General features: G+C 36.8%; 2 protein-coding genes across 2 annotated transcripts; both read right to left on the minus strand.

Annotated features, from left to right (window-relative positions):
- Positions 1 to 7,788: 7,788 nt before the first annotated feature.
- On the minus strand, positions 7,789 to 9,395 carry LOC147550889 (F-box protein At1g20360-like). The gene is made up of 2 exons (XM_086667892.1): positions 9,237 to 9,395; positions 7,789 to 9,079 (listed from the first exon to the last, which is right to left on the minus strand). Exon 2 carries the CDS (start codon positions 9,055 to 9,057, stop codon positions 7,939 to 7,941), a length of 1,119 nt encoding a protein of 372 aa, XP_086524018.1. The 5' UTR covers positions 9,058 to 9,079; positions 9,237 to 9,395; the 3' UTR covers positions 7,789 to 7,938.
- Positions 9,396 to 13,551: 4,156 nt separating this feature from the next.
- Positions 13,552 to 15,542, minus strand: LOC147550890 (large ribosomal subunit protein uL13w-like). Its single transcript, XM_086669482.1, has 4 exons — positions 15,104 to 15,542; positions 14,797 to 14,913; positions 14,609 to 14,696; positions 13,552 to 13,988 (listed from the first exon to the last, which is right to left on the minus strand). The coding sequence occupies exons 1-4, from the start codon at positions 15,373 to 15,375 to the stop codon at positions 13,845 to 13,847; spliced, it is 621 nt and encodes a 206-aa protein (XP_086525608.1). The 5' UTR covers positions 15,376 to 15,542; the 3' UTR covers positions 13,552 to 13,844.
- Between the last annotated feature and the right edge of the window lie 1,029 nt (positions 15,543 to 16,571).

Below are 16,571 nucleotides of genomic sequence, written 5' to 3' on the forward strand. Positions count from 1 at the left end.
TATCTCATTAATAAATTACCCACACAAGTCCTTGATGGGAAATCCCCTCATGAAATTCTCATGGGTGTTCCTCCGAATCTTTCACACTTACGTGTATTCGGATGCCTTTGCTATGCCCGTATCCCTTTGGTAAAAACCAAGATGGACGCCCGGTCCTCCGCCGGCATCTTTCTTGGCTATCCAAGTGGACAAAAGGGTTACCGTATATACGACATCTCTACTCAACGTATTTTTATCTCACGACACGTTCGAGAATCGTTTTCCGATGGCCTCTCCGCCTCCGGCACAACCTCCTCTCACCGATCCATCCCCGTCCCTACCTATCGATGATGACGGTACCTTCAATTTTCCGATGATTAACAAGTCTCCTCCAACCTCACTGTCCGACAGCAGCAGGTTCACCGAAGAACCCACTGTTCCTGTCGTCCCGGCTTCTGATTCTGTTTCAGGGGTGCCTCCAGACACCCCTGTTGACCCGCCTTCGAGGGTGCCGACAGAAACTGTTAATTCCCCTTCGGGGGTGCCGACAGAAAATCCTGACGGACTCCCCAGTTCAGGGGTGCCGACAGAACATTCTGGCAGACTACCCAGTTCGGGGGTGCCGACAGAACCTCTTGTCAACAATCCCAGCTCGGTCTCTTCGCTGCCACCGAACGTGACCGACGTTCCCGCTTCCGACTCTCCCGTCGTTGATTCCGGCAGACCGGTTCGGTCTCGCCATCCACCTAGTCACCTCAAAGACTATGTTTGCTCCAACACCACTCCCGTCAAGTACCCACTTGAAAACTACTTTTCAATCAATTCTTTTTCCACTTCTCATCAAAAATTTCTTTCCTCGGTCTTGTCCTCGACCGAACCCACTTCCTTCACCCAAGCAATGAAATCTTCTCATTGGAAGGATGCAATGGCCAAGGAAATTTCGGCCTTGGAAGAAAACAAAACATGGACTCTTACTAACTTACCACCCGGTAAGAAGCCTATCGGTTGTAAATGGGTGTATAAAATAAAATTCAAGCCCGATGGCTCCATAGAACGCTATAAAGCTCGCTTAGTGGCTAAAGGCTATACTCAAATAGAGGGATTAGATTACAATGATACTTTTGCTCCGGTTGCTAAACTAGTAACCGTTCGAGTTCTCCTTTCTCTCGCCGCCATTAAAGGCTGGTCTCTCCACCAGTTGGATGTTAATAATGCCTTCCTCCAAGGCGACCTACATGAAGAGGTTTACATGAAACTTCCCCCCGGATTTTCATCTAAGGGGGAGTCTACTGTATGTCGCCTTCATAAATCTCTTTATGGTCTCAAACAGGCCTCCCGTCAGTGGTTTTCCAAATTTTCCTCCGTTCTAATTGAACGTGGTTTCTCTCAATCTAAGAGTGATTATTCGCTTTTTACCTTTCGTTCCCACTCCACTCAGATTTACGTTCTAGTCTATGTGGATGATATCATTATCACAGGAAATAATGATCATGCTATTTCCAAGTTAAAATCATTCCTACATAATGCTTTCTCACTAAAGAATTTAGGACGTCTCCAGTACTTTCTTGGTATTGAAGTTTCTCGTTCTTCACAAGGCATTTTTCTATGTCAAAGAAAATATGCACTTGATATTTTAAAAGATTCTGGACTGACCGCTGCACGTCCTTCGGAGTTTCCTATGGAACAAAAACTCCGCCTCTCTCCCACTGACGGTACACCATTGGCGGATCCGTCAGTTTACCGTCGCCTAATTGGCCGACTTCTCTACTTAACAGTTACACGGCCAGATATCGCCTTTGCTGTGAATAACCTTAGTCAATTCATGCAAACACCTAGTCAAGTACACTTAGACGCCGCTCATCGCGTACTACGATACTTGAAAGGTACCCTTGATAAAGGAGTATTTTTATCAGCAAACAGCTCTTTTCATATTACAGGTTACTGTGATTCAGACTGGGCTGGTTGTCCTTCCACCCGTAGATCAACTACTGGATATTTTACAATGTTGGGATCTAGCCCACTTTCATGGAAATCAAAGAAACAACCCACCGTTGCCAAATCTTCGGCCGAAGCAGAATATCGAGCTTTAGCCATCCTCACATGCAAATTACAATGGCTCAAGTATTTATTACTTGATTTTGGAATCGATCACTCAGATCCGATGACAGTTTATTGCGACAACAAAGACGCTCTCCACATTGCTGATAATCCCGTATTTCACGAACGTACCAAACACATTGAGATAGATTGCCACATCGTTCGTGAGAAGATCAAAGATAACGTCATTGCCACGCGCTTTACAAGTTCAGATTCTCAACTAGCAGATATCTTCACAAAACCACTCGGGGCAGAACCGTTCAAGAACATTATTGGCAAGTTAGGCGTTACTTCCATTCCCGCTCTAACTTGAGGGGGAGTGTTAGAGAGTCAATTCCACTCGGTCCAACCGAGTGGGTTTGTCTCCATTACTAGTCCTAATTCTATTAGGATTACACTAGATAAGGATAGAGTTTTAGTTTTTCGATTTTACAAGACTCCTAAGTTGTAAACCTATAAATATGTATCTCCATAGACAATGTAATCTATCAAGTTGTAAGTTAATAAACAAGGTATTTACCTATCTCTCTCTCCTTCTCATACGATCAACAACTCACTAATCATCATCAACATTCTCGGTTATAACCGAGAGCTCCATCTCTCCCTCTCTCTCTCGGTTATACCCGAACATCTAAGTTCCATCACTCTCGGCTTCAACCGAGAGTCATCACACATAGTCTCGGTTATAGCCGAGACCATCATCTCTTCTTCATCTCCCTCGGTTAACAACCTAGTTAATTATCTTCTTCACCTCCACTCGATTATATTCGAGTGTGTTTATCATTCAAAGGTTTAACCTTTTCACAGAAACATTTTAAAGGTTATGTAAAGTTGTAAACATTCAGTCAAATGCATAGACAATAATAAAGAATGCTACAAACATTTTACAAAATGTTTAGAAAACCATTTCTATTGCCATTAACACTTGCATATGTTTAAACTTTACACATAACATTTATGTCCAAACATTATGCAAAATGCTAATGTCACTAGTACCTTTGCAACCAACATAGACATAAGTTATGACATTTTTTAAACTTTCTCAAGCATTACAATTTATCATGTAAACATTACTAAAACTGAACAGGGAGTAATGTAGAATGCTTAGAACGTTATGCAAAATGTTTAGGAAATTATTTCTAGTTCAAGTCACCTTGTTATATGTTCAAACCTTACCCTTTTTTAATGCTAAAACATTATACAAAATGCTTGTCACTACTACTTTTGTAACACACATAGTTATTTTTTTAAACTTTCTCAAACATTACAACTTATCATATAAATATTTCTAAACTGAACAGGGAGTAATGTAGAATGTTCTAACATTATGAGAAATGCTTATGAAATTATTTCTAATGACTTAAACATTATGCAAAATGTTAAAACCTTACACCTTTTTCCACGCCAAAACCTTACACATTTTTCCATGCCAATATTATACAAAATGCTTATGTCACTGCTACTTTTGCAACACACATAGTTACGAAGTCTTACAACTAACAAAATGCTTACGTAATTTTTAGATGACTTTAACATTAGTCAGTTTGTTCCAAATAGTGTTTACAATTGTTATGAAAAGTTTACAAAAGAAAAGTTATTTACCAAATCAACACAACTAACCTCTTTACCAAAACATTATATAAAATGTTTATGTAAGAAATAAAAAATTTCTGAACATTTGTACTATTGCAAATAATTATTTTTCCTTAAAATGTCTAAACAATCCATCATAATCTAAGCTCGTTACAGATCCAAAACACCTTTTTTTTTACATAAACATTTCACAAAATGCTCAAGTTAAAACTAGAAATGCTTTGAACAATTTTACAAGTGCAAACAATTTGAAAACAACTATTATATAAAAAATCAAGACATCTAACCTCTTTACCAAATCATTATACAAAATGTTTATGTTAAAACTAGAAATGCTTTGAACAACTATACTTGCAAAAAATAGCAAACAAATATTTTTACTTCTGTGTTGGAGGTTGTCGCAACCTGATAGAGAAAGATATTCTTTATATTTAAATTAGGAGTCTCTATATTTTGAACGATATTCTATAGTTATTTAATATTAAGATTTTCTTTATTTTAAAGTTCCCAAGTAATTTAGGAGTTTTTATATTTCTAAATATCAATTCCTAGTTATAGTCTAAATTGTCTGGTTGTAGCCTATATATATGGTTGAGTTCATAGTAGTTAGGGAGATGAATCTGAAAGTTATTAATAAAGTTTTCGATTAGTATTACGTTTATCTTTGACTGACCTTAAGTAAGACATGAAAGTTCTTATCAATTGGTATCCAGACCAGACGTTCCTATCATTCGCTTTCGCATTACTTTTATCTTCGTTAGAGAACCTCGTTTATGGTACAAACTCGAAAGAAAAAAAAAATTGAGAAACAATTAGGTGAATTGGCGGAAGAAGATGACTGAGAGTACGGTAAATCAATCATTATTGATTGAGAAGATTGATCGATTGGTCGAAAATAGAGAGATTGTGTCTTAAAGAGGAAATCGTTTTAAAGGTGAAAGGTTATATTTTACACGGTTTAGATCAGATGTGGAAGGATGGATTTTTCAAGCTGAACAATATTTTGAGTTCTATGACACTCCACAAGAACAAAAGTTTCAGTCTGCAATCAGTTACTTGGATGGAAAAGCATTGCAATGGTGTCGTTGGGCTAAAAGAAGTAACTATTTTCGTTCATGGGAAGAGTTTGTCGAAGCGGTTGTAGATCGCTTCGGGGGAACGACTGATGGGCCTAAAAGGTTACCCTAAAAGGTCTCTATACCACAAGTGCACGATGATCAAGTAGTAAAACCCAGTAAGACCGGGGTCGATGCGCATGGACTAGTCAAACCTATTCTAAAACTTGGAAGTAGTACAGTTTTCTTTCGAATAGTCGATCCGCAGGGACTAGTCAAACCTATCAAGTAGTCAAACAGATCGATGGGGATAACGACCTAGGATTTTAGAATCCACCACATAAAATCACCTTTAGCACAAATAATTAACTAACTCATTTTCTTATTTCTATAACTCAAAATTCTAGATAATGAACTATCCGAATTTCTGAAGATGTTTTCGATAAAATCGGTTTTTAAACCATAAAATTGAAATTACCTTGTTTTGAAAAATAAATCTCTAAGCTATTGTCTATCAATCAATAAGCATATATCATCTAAGCATGAAATATCAAATTTAAAAGTATAGGGAATGAAAAGAAAACCAACTTAACAAACTAAAAGCAATTCAGACAGTGACTCACAATCAAAAGAAATTTAATTAATCAAAACAAATGTTTTCAAAAGATCTAATATGGTTTCAAAACAAATGTTTTCAAAAGAAATTTAGTGATGGACTCATAAAGTTCTATGTCTCTCTACAATTTTTCTCTTAAAACCTTCCTCTCTTTTTAACAATACTCTCGTAAAATAACAAAGACAAAGACAAGTAAGAAGATAATGAAGCAAGGTTTGGACACAAAAACGACCCATGACAATGACTCAGCCGTTCCCGTGGAAGTTCCGGGTGTTGCTATGTTGGGTCGTGGCTAATAGGTCAGATGTTGCCGACCCATTCACGAATTTTATATTTACTTATGTGTAAACAAAAAAATAACAAAAGAAAACATTAAATATTTTTCAAGTCAAACATTGTGATCTTTGTTTAAACTTCAGTACATGTATTTGTTTTATTAATTAATAATTTTTATTGACTATTAATGTTATTAATTAATAACTACTTTTAACAAAATGAAAATAATATCTTGTAAGCTAAATACCCGTTCTAACAGGTTAGCGTGGCGTGGCAGGTTAGGATCGCCACTGGTCGTGGCAGGTCGTGTTTCCGTTCCTAACCTGTCGTGGTTGACGGGTCTTGGAGCTTAAAATTCCAGACCCGACATGGCCCGCTTGACCCGCGGCAGGTCGGCACGACACGGCACACGTCGGTTCGTGTCGTTTTGCCTTATAAATGGGTCATGTCGGTCCTTTCCGGGTCGACACGCCTCGTTCGCCACCGTGATTTGAGACTTAAACTGACAATTTCGAGTCATGAATCCAAATATAGAGACGAAATTAATACACATTATTTGTATCGTGGTCCATTTCAACCAAAAGACCATAATTTTCCTAAAAAGAATATTGGAAAGCGCTTCATTATGTCTTGGTTTAATGATCATCAAGAGTGGTTAGAATATAGTGTTGAAAAATACTATCATTTTTGTTTGTTTTGTACTGTTGTCAAAAAAGGTAAACTTTGTCATGATACCTTTGTTAACGGAGGTTAGAGTGGTTGGAGAAAACATGACCAGTTAGTGAAACATGTTGGCAAAAGAAATAGTCATTATTATTATGCTCGGATTAGTTGTATAAATTTAATGAATCAACAACAAGATATTACAACTGCATTAGATAGACATTCCGAGCAAACTCAATCGTCTAGCTATTGTGATTTGTTACGTTAACATAGGAGGGCATATTATCAAAAAGTTTTTAGGGGTTGAGCATGTGACGGATACTTGTGCTAAAAGTTTGAAAATGGCATTAGCTTCATTTTCGTGCAGATATGATTTATCTAGTTCTCGCTTACGAGGCCAAAGATACGACGGAACTAATAATATACAAGGACAGTATAATGGTCGAAAAACTCTTATTTAGAGAAAACTAATGTGCTTATTATGTCCACTGTTTGCTCATCAACTACAACTATGTTTGGTATCATTAACAGATAATCATGTGAATATGAACTTACTTTCCATTTAGTCATGCAAATGATTAATGGTATTGGAGGATCGGGCAAGACGAATAATACGTTTAACATTATACAAAAAACAAAAACGTAGAAGCAAATGAATAGAAAGCTTATAACTGGACAAGGCTTGAATAAAAAAAAATAAGTCTTAAGCAGTCTGGAGCTACTCATTGGGGTTCAAACTATAACAGTTTAGTATCTTTACTAGAACCTTTCATGTTCTATTTTGTTTTAGATGTCATTGAAGTTATTGTTGCACGTTCTGTTAAAGCAAACTAAAAGTGGGAAGCAATAGATTTGTTATCCAAAGAATAGACTTACTTTGCCGGTTTCCGCTGAAAGAGTTTTTTCAACAATGAAGCTAGTCAGGACACGCTTAAGAAACAAAATTGGTGATCTGCGGTTGAATGATAGTTTAGTAGTCTTTATTGAAAAATAAGTTTTTAGTAAAATCAACCGTGAGTCAATTACGCGAACATGTCAAAACATGAACTCTCGTAAAAGTCAATTGCATTTGTAATCGTTAATGTCCTAATATATAATTAACACAAGTACTTTGTTAATAGTAGTGTTTGGAAAAAAAATAGTGAGCCATATAATTTCACACTTCCTAAGTGGCAATCTTGAATCCGTCCCTTACCAACACTTGCTGCTTAACCTAACATAGATTTTATGTTTTGAATAAGCGCACCAAAGGTTTTAACAACTAAACTTCAAAGGCAAATGCTAAAATCACAAAGGATTTTGATAAAAGAAGTTTTCCAGTTGATGTGGCGGTTGTGGTTTGAAATTTTGACTAAATCTGAGTCGTTGAGAGATTAATATCACAACCGCCACATCAACTGAGAAACTTCTTTTGTCAAAATCTTTTGTGATTCTAGCACTTCCGAACTTCAAATGGAAATGGGTTTTCTATTTGTGGGTTAATTTGGTAATAGTCATTGAGCACTAAACTTTATAAATAACTTTTGAACAATTCTGCATTGTGTTTCGCTACAAATAGAAAGTAGCACGAGAAAATCACAAAAAATGAAACCAAACTCCACTGGTGTAAAAGCTGAACCCTCACAAAACTATTCATCTTCGAAAACACCATTTGAAATCTCAAACCTCAGTCAATGTGCTTATATTGGGGAAACACCCTACTCCATAAACATAATTTGAAGGTTCTAAAACACCAGTTTTGATGTTGAGTTCATGCCAATAACAATCGGTATAGCCAACCGTTCCGATGGCCTGCATGGCAATCACCAATCTCTTGCCATCGAAGAACAGGGGACTAACATAACAAAGTACATCACTACTTTTCTTTTTTATCACACTCTTAAGTTTCCACTTGTTGTTCTCATAATCATTGAGCACCCAAATTGCTATTTCGTGTTCTTCGGTACCCACTACAAGATTAACTTCATCTTCTACAACTCCGAACCAAGTACGGTACCTCCAAGGATTCTCACTGGATTTATTTAACATTTCATATACACTCTTTGGTATTTCAATCGTCTTGCTCTCTTCTTTATCCAAATTAAATGCAATAATATTTCCCTCAAAAGTTAACCAATGTATAATTCCTCGAAAGCAAACAGGAGGACTACTTATCCACTCCCAGATCACCTCATTACCAATATGGGATATCATCGTAGTCTTGTTGGAATCTCTCCAACAGCTAGTGTCCCGATCGAAAATCTTGAATTGAAGTGTCCCAGTTGCTACAACGATGCAAACGACATTATAGTGGTTATAGTAATATGGAGATGAAGAAGTTGGTCCAAAGACTAACCCATATGCACAAACGAGATTTTCAGAATCAGAAAATGGTGGAATAAGTCGTTTCTTCTTGGTTAAAGGGTTGAAAATGCAAATGCAATTTTTAAGATTAACCAAAAGAAGGCCATGACAGCTAGTTATAATCCATTGATAAGTAATCTCAAACTCCTTAGGTAAGTCTAGAGAAATGGTGGTTTGATGAGGAAGGAAACAACGGGGCCTAGATGGATTGAAAGATACCTGGACGATAAATCCAGGATAATCTGAAAACTTCTTAAGATAACTAGAAGCATGAGGACTAGTTTGAAGACTAGTGTGTTTGTTTAGGAAGAAAGGGTGGGAGATTAAGGAATACCATCTTTTGTTGATAATTTTCAATCCGGCTACGGTTTTCGCAGGCAGTCTTGTTAGGATTTCACTGAGGAGATAGTCATCTAGTTTGTCCATTAATAGCATAGTTGTTATAAACAACTTTAACCTGTGTAAATACAATAGAGGGGGGAGAGAGGGAGAGAAAGTTTAAACCACAATGGATGGATACAGATATATCAACAAACATAAATATGGGTTTAGGGTTTATAAGATTGTTATGTTTTTAAATATGACTTATGAATGAGAGACAGAGAGATGAGTACCTGATTTGCTTTTAGGATCCTGCCGTCGGGAGAAGACGATGGTGTGAAAGAAAGGTTGAGTGGAGAGAAGAGGGCAAGGGTAAAGGACTTGGTTAAATATTACTACTAGGTTATTTCCTTCTTTTTTTTTAGCTTTAGTTTGTAACAACCTTCCCTTTCGACCTTGTTTCCATAAAATCTGTTTCCATAAATTTATAAATTCAAAAAAGAAAGAAAAAATCGTGATTCGTTATATGAACATGGAAGGGTGTATTATCGAGAGGTTTTTAGGGGTTGAGCGTGTGACAGATACTTGTACTAAAAGTTTGAAAATGGCATTAGCTTCATTTTTGTGCAGATACGAATTATGTACTTCTCGCTTGCGAGGCCAAGGATACGACGGAACTAATAACATACAAGGAGAGTATAATTGTCGAAAAGCTCTTATTTGAGAGAAAATTTCATGTGCTTATTATGCCCGCTGCTTTGCTCATCAACTATAGCTATGTTTGGTATCACTAACAGATAATCATGAGAATATGAACTTAAGGTGGCCAATACGTGGACAACTGTTTTTTTATATGGACAACTATTTTCGGACCCGGTGCGAGTCAATTATGCTTGACTTAGTTGACTTTGATTTAATAAGGGGACAACTCCATAAAGTCTTAAATACTAACAGTTACTAACTCGTGGACCATTAACAAAATAATAGTTCAAAATTGAAAACCTAAGTTGTCTTCTTCTTCATCATCTTCTTCTTCTTCCTTCTTCTTAGTCTTATTCTTATTCTTGTACTGCTACTAAAAGTAAACTATAGTTTTTACCACTTCCTTTTGTTTTTTATCACACCCTAGATGAATGACGAAGATAAAACTCATCAATTTCCACTTCCCTTATTTTTTTTAGTAATCTATAGTTTCTACCACTTCTCTTTGTTTTTTTAGTGAACTATAGTTTCTACTACTTCCCTTTGTTTTTTATCAAACCTTAGATGGGTTTTAATCAAACCCTACATTGATGAGGTAAAACCCTAACTTTTTTATTTTTATTTTGTATTTTCGTTTGGGTAGTTTGAAAGAATACAAAACGATTTCAAGGCAAAAGATTGAAGTGAAAAAGAAATTCTCAGAATTTCGTGGAAAATCTACGAAAATATGCTAGATTTTCGTGGTAAGTTTTCTTCTGTCTTGCCAAATTTTCGTAGGAAATCTATGAAATTGGCAAGTTAAATTTTTTTTTTACAAAAACTCAGAAATTAAGATCTCTCGTGTTTTGTCGATTTTCCACGAAGCACGAGCAACTCCTTGTTTGTAAAAAAATCTAGGGTTTTGAAATTTTTGATTTCTAGGTTTTAAAACGGGGTTTAGGGTTTTTAGATCTGATTTTTCTGGTTAGGATTATCCTTCAACAATTCCCTTCCCTTTATTTGATGTCATAATCTTCTCCAAAAAAATTCTCACTCTAGAATTTTGGGTTGATGATGAAGATGAAACAGTAGAAGAAGACCAAACTTACTTAGGGTTTATGAGAAAAGAGGGAGGTGTTAAAATACTACATCTAATTCTAAGAGGACTTGAGTGGAAATAATAGAGAGTTGTCCCCTTAGAAACTGGTGTCCATATAAAAAAAATTAATTATTTTGATTGTCCACATAAGATAGTTGTCCATATAAGAAAAACGGTTGTCCACATATTGCCCACCGAACTTAATTTTCCATTTAGTCACGTTAATGATTAATGTTATTGAAGGACCGGGCAAGAGGCAAAGTACGTTAATATTATACAAAAAAACAAAAAAAGTAGAACCAAAAATGAACTCGGAGAGCTTATAACTAAACAAGATTTAAATAAAAAAAACAAGTCTTAGTGTTTGAAACTGATTCATTAGTGTTTGAAACTGCTAATCAAGAATTATCAGAATCGACAACCAAGATCGTTGCAGGCGAGCCCGACAAAGTTTTTTCGGGATCCCATAGTCAAGCCGAAGAGAAATCTGGTTCTAGTGGGCAAGGTCGGGTTGGGGACTGCATGGTCGAAAGCTGCCATTCTGCCAAACATCCACAAGCAACCCAATATCATCTCTGTCCGCAACCGAGAAAAGGTCAAGACCCATATTTGTAACCCGGGAATCGCTAAGTTGAGAGAATGATGTGCAGCAAAATATCTGGTGGATGATGACTACCATCCGATGAAAACTTGGATACGAAGAACTGATTTAGGTTTATTATGTACTGAACCAATTTGGATGTACTATCTTCATGTAAACAGGGTTATACTCTTTGAAATCAAACTCCCGTTCTGCATATCATTCTATGTTAACAGAGCACGTGATTTACTAAATCTTCTGAAACTTAGGTTTTCAATGACCATTAGACAGGTAAACTGAAAACCCATTTTCATTTGAAGATTTGTGGTTAAAATCTCTGTTAGGTTTATTCGAAACTAAAATCTATGTAGGTTTAACTAGTTACTGAAACAACATAAAAAAAAAAAAAAAAAAAAAAAAAAAAAAAAAAAAAAAAAAAAAACTAATGAACACATTCATTATTCAGAAGTACACAAATGTTCAAAACATAATTGAGATTTAACCCTTGATAAGTTGATTCAATAATAAATCACTGAGTACTACCAAAACACAAGAAAATAACGAAAATGAAACAAAACTCGAATAGTTAAGCTCTTAACCTTCACAAAATTGTTAATCTTCGAGAAATCAACTTGAAATCTCAAACCTCAGTCAGCGTGCTTATATCGGGGAAACACCCTACACGAAGTGTAATACATAAAGGTCTTAAAACACCAGTTTTGATGTGATGTTCTTGCCAAGTGTACTCTATCTCACTAGTCATGCTGCTGGTTTGAATGAAAAGCACAAATCTCTCACCGTCGAAGAAAAAGGGTCGAACATAAGCTACATCATCCATCTTTATTTTCACATTCTTTCTCTTGAGTTTCCACTTGTTGTTCTCGTAATCATTGAGTACCCAAATTACTATTTCAAGTTCACGGGTAACCACTACAAGATTAACTTCATTTTCTACAACTCCAACCCAACTACAGTCCCTCCATGGATTATAACGGGACTTAGTAAAATACGGTCTTTGGTATTTCAATCACCCGGCTCTCTTCTTTATCCAAATTGAATGCAATTGTGATAGTCCCACATCGCTCATGAGAATGTCCGGAGCCTGGGCTATAGGTGTATGCTCGAGCTTGGTAAGTACCGAGGCCTTTTGGGGGAGTTCGTGGTGCTCTCGTCAAGAACAAAACCTCCTACCATCCGTGCGAGGGTGGTGGTGTAAAGGGAGGACAATATCGGTAACTGCTGGGCTTGGAGCGTCACAAGTGGTATCAGAGCCGAGGACGGCTCTTCGTTGAGGGTGGGGGGACTGTGATAGTCCCACATCGCTCACGAGAGTGTCCGGAGCCTGGGCTATAGGTGTATGCTCGAGCTTGGTAAGTACCGAGGCCTTTTGGGGGAGTCTGTGGTGCTCTCGCCAAGAACAAAACCTCCTACCATCCGTGCGAGGGTGGTGGTGTAAAGGGAGGACAATATCGGCAACTGCTGGGCTTGGGGCGTCACAGCAATAAAATCTCCCTTGTCAGTTAACCAATGTATAATTCCTCGGAAGCAAACAGGACTGCATGATGCAAGTATTGACCCATCGGTCACCCCATTACCATAGCTTATCATCGTAGTCTTGTTGGAATCTCTCCAACACCTAGTGTATCGATTGAAAATATTGAATTGAAACGTCCCATTTCCCACAACCATGTAAACGACATTGTAGTGGTTATAGTAATATGGAGATGAAGAAGTTGGTCCAAAGACTAATCCATATTCACAAGAGAGTTGTTCACAATTAGGAATTGGTGGAATAATTTGTTTCTTCTTGGTTAAAGGGTTAAAAATGCAAATGCAGTATAAAAGCCTAACCAAAAGAAGGCCGTGACAACTAGCTGTGGTATGTGCATAAGTATTGTCAGGTATGTCTAGAGAAATGGTTGTAGTTTTAAGGAGACCGTCGGGCGAAGATGGGTCGAAAGATAGTTGGACGATTTTTCTAAGTTGCATTGGAAACACGAGTAAGAAACTAGAAGCATGACGATTAGTTTGAAGACTAGTGTGTTTATTTACAAAGTAAGGATGAGACATCAAGGAGTACCACCTTTTGTTGATTACTTTCCATCTAGCTACGGTTTTAGCAGGCAGTCTTGTTAGGATTTCATAAAGGAGATTGTCGTCCAGGTTGTCCATTAGCGTTGGAGTTGAGAATGCAAACTTAGGTTTTCAATGACCAATAGATACAAAAAAAAACCCATCCCATGTGAAGTTTGTTGGTTAAAACCTTCCGTGAGTTTATTCAAAAAATAATAATATGAGCACAAAATTCATTATCAGGAAGTACAAAAGAAAAAACTTCGAAATTGATTAAAGTCTTCTTCCGACCATAAATCACTGATCACTAAACTAAACAACTTTTGAACAATTCTGCAGTTTGTTTGGATACAAATAGAAAGTAGCACTAGAAAATCACAAAAATGAAACCAAACTCAGAATGGTATAGGCGCTTAACTCTCACAAAACTGTTAATCTTCGAGAAAACCAGATATTACTGATAACCATCTAATACTTGACCGGAGCAAGAATTTCTAACTGGGGTCCAAGTGATGCCTCGGCAGTCTTCTCTGCCTTGATCCTTAACTTCGCCAGCTGCTTCTTCCTCTCGTATACTATCTGAGCTCTCTGCTTCCTCTTCTCCTCAAGTTCCTGCAAAACAGAAGTATGGGTTAACATCTAAGACTGCAAATGATATAACCAGTTCACTTAGCACATATCGAACTTTTCTGCATTTGTTTAGAACTTTTCGAATGATATAGAGGGTTATTGCACAATCATAATAGGATCTTAAGTTATTCAATCGATTCAGCGTCATCTCACACTTCTAGACACATTTCAGGTGAAACTAACTACAAAGTGTGCTTCTTCTCGACGTTGAACTCTCGTTTGCCATAACAACTACATACGCTTAAAAGCAACATAAGTTCCTAAGTTGCAGGAAATGGCACTATGACGTTGAACCCAAGAAAAATGTTTACACGTTTGAGACTTCGCACGAATATTGGTACTCTCTTACTTAGATATCATCTCATTTCACTAACAACAAGTATGGATTGCTCATTGCCTCATTATTCATGAACTGATTTAACTTTCTAACAAATTTAACTGATTATTCACTTTCCATGATCACAATTCCAAAATCATTAAAGTAAATTGTACTCTCTAAGGGAAAGAGATTAAAGAATCCACATTTCAGAACTGTAATCTTCAATAACAAAATTGAAGTAAAACAAGACATTAAACATTCGAATGCAAGCGAAAAATCTCACCTTAATGGTGTCGGAATGACTCCATCCAACCTCAGATGAAAGTCTGCCCAACAAGCAGTACTTGTGTCCAGGCTGAAGCCTCAAAACCCTAATAGACAATAACAATATAAAATGAAACACTAAATAAGACATCCCGAATAATTAAAAATCGAAACTTCATGATCAAAAAATATTAAAAAAAACCTTACTTGAGAGCATCAGGGATAACCATTCTCTTCTTCTTATCATATGGAGGTGGAATACCCTCATAAGCCTTCAATCTTGCAAGTGCAGCAGCACCACGCTTAGTCTTGTGAGGAATCATCCTGATCAATACCACAAAATTGAATCATTTCAGTATAAATCAATAGATCAACTAGTAAATTCTAGGGTTTAAGACTATTAATTTAAATGAATCATTTACTTATAAATCAATAGATTGACAAGTTGAATCTAGGGTTTAAGAGGAACTTGACTAAATTAGTATTTTTAGGGTTTATGAACAGTTTGACTGACCCACGGATGGTTCTCCAGAGGATTTTAGCAGGAGCACGGAAATGAATAGGGCCATGAGAAGGTTTGGTGTTCATTCTCTTTCTGAGGAAACGAAGATACTTCATTTTTTGTCGAACAAGACCGCCGGAAAGACAGATTTCTTCACAACGAACGACGACGACCTTCTGACCATTGAGAAGCTCTTTGGCGATAATGGAGGCGAGGCGGCCGAGCATGTGGTGACGAGCGTCAACCACCACTTTAGCGGCACATATACCAGAACCTGATACCATTTTCTTTCTCTTCCTCTTCTTCTTCTTCCTCTCCCTCTCTCCTCTTTACTCTTTCTCTCTCTAGGGTTTTTGATTTGCAGATCGTTATCTTATTTATACGTAGATTATGAAAATGGTTAATACCTATTTGACCTCCTAGTTTATACTTGTTAGTCTTTTTGGTCCTCTATTTCTTCAATTTTGGTCCCATTTAATGTTAACGTTATGATTAATAGTTTTTCTTCCCCAAATTGTCATTCTTCTTTTAGGGTCTGTTTGATACGTGAGAAAACCTTGGGTAAGAAAATTAACCTTTTCTGATGGGAAAGAAATTCACTAACTTTACATGTGAATTTGAAATTTTATGTGTTTGGTTTGGCATTAGAAAACATGATAGGAATATCTAAAGGCACCACACCATATTACTGCAGGCACCCTTCTTTTACATCTGAAGAAGGCGCCAACTGCAATAAATCGGGGTGCCTTTAGAAAGCCCTATATTTAACCAAATCACCGAGTCCAGCATCATCACCTTCTTTCCATAGTTCTTCCTAAAATTAGGGTTCCATGATCAAATCTAACCTAATCGAGTTGCTTCAGCCTATAATATCTTCTCATCTTCTTCGATTTCTTGAAACTAATCGATTTACACAAATCAATGGATCTATTGGGGAGTTTTTTTGTCCAACAAGTTTCTATTAATGCTCCACTGGATTCATGGCTTGAGGAATGGTTTATAATTATTAGTAAATGGTTTGGGAAGTTTTAACAACAATAGGTTCAGTTTCTTCCTCAAGTTAAGTATGATCATATTCTTGTTTCGTTCCTGAATTTGGAACTACTCAAGGTAAGTATGATCATACTTTAGAAATATTTGCAGAGAAATATGTTTTAACTCCAAACTTCATCAACCCTCAACCGATACCATCAAGCCTCAACCAACTCCATCAAGTTTCAATTTGGGTTTAGGTTTTGCAAGATTTGTGTTTTCAATTTGGGATTAGAGAGAGAGTCGATTTAGTGATGGAGATGTGAGAGAGTTGAGGGAGTTGCGTGATGAGATAGGTGAGAGGAGAGAGAGCGTGCTATTGAACAGTAAGTGAGAAATCGATTTTACCATCTAAAAGGTGGTAAAAAATTTGGACCATTTTCCTATCTTTTTCTACCACGGGAATTGGGTTTTCACATCATTTCGTCCCAACCAAACAGTGGAAAAT

The sequence above is a fragment of the Eschscholzia californica genome, unplaced genomic scaffold (assembly GCF_041429995.1).
Source record: "Eschscholzia californica isolate CP2 unplaced genomic scaffold, dmEscCali1.0.p SCAF_3, whole genome shotgun sequence".
In the NCBI taxonomy this organism is placed as follows: Eukaryota; Viridiplantae; Streptophyta; class Magnoliopsida; order Ranunculales; family Papaveraceae; genus Eschscholzia; species Eschscholzia californica.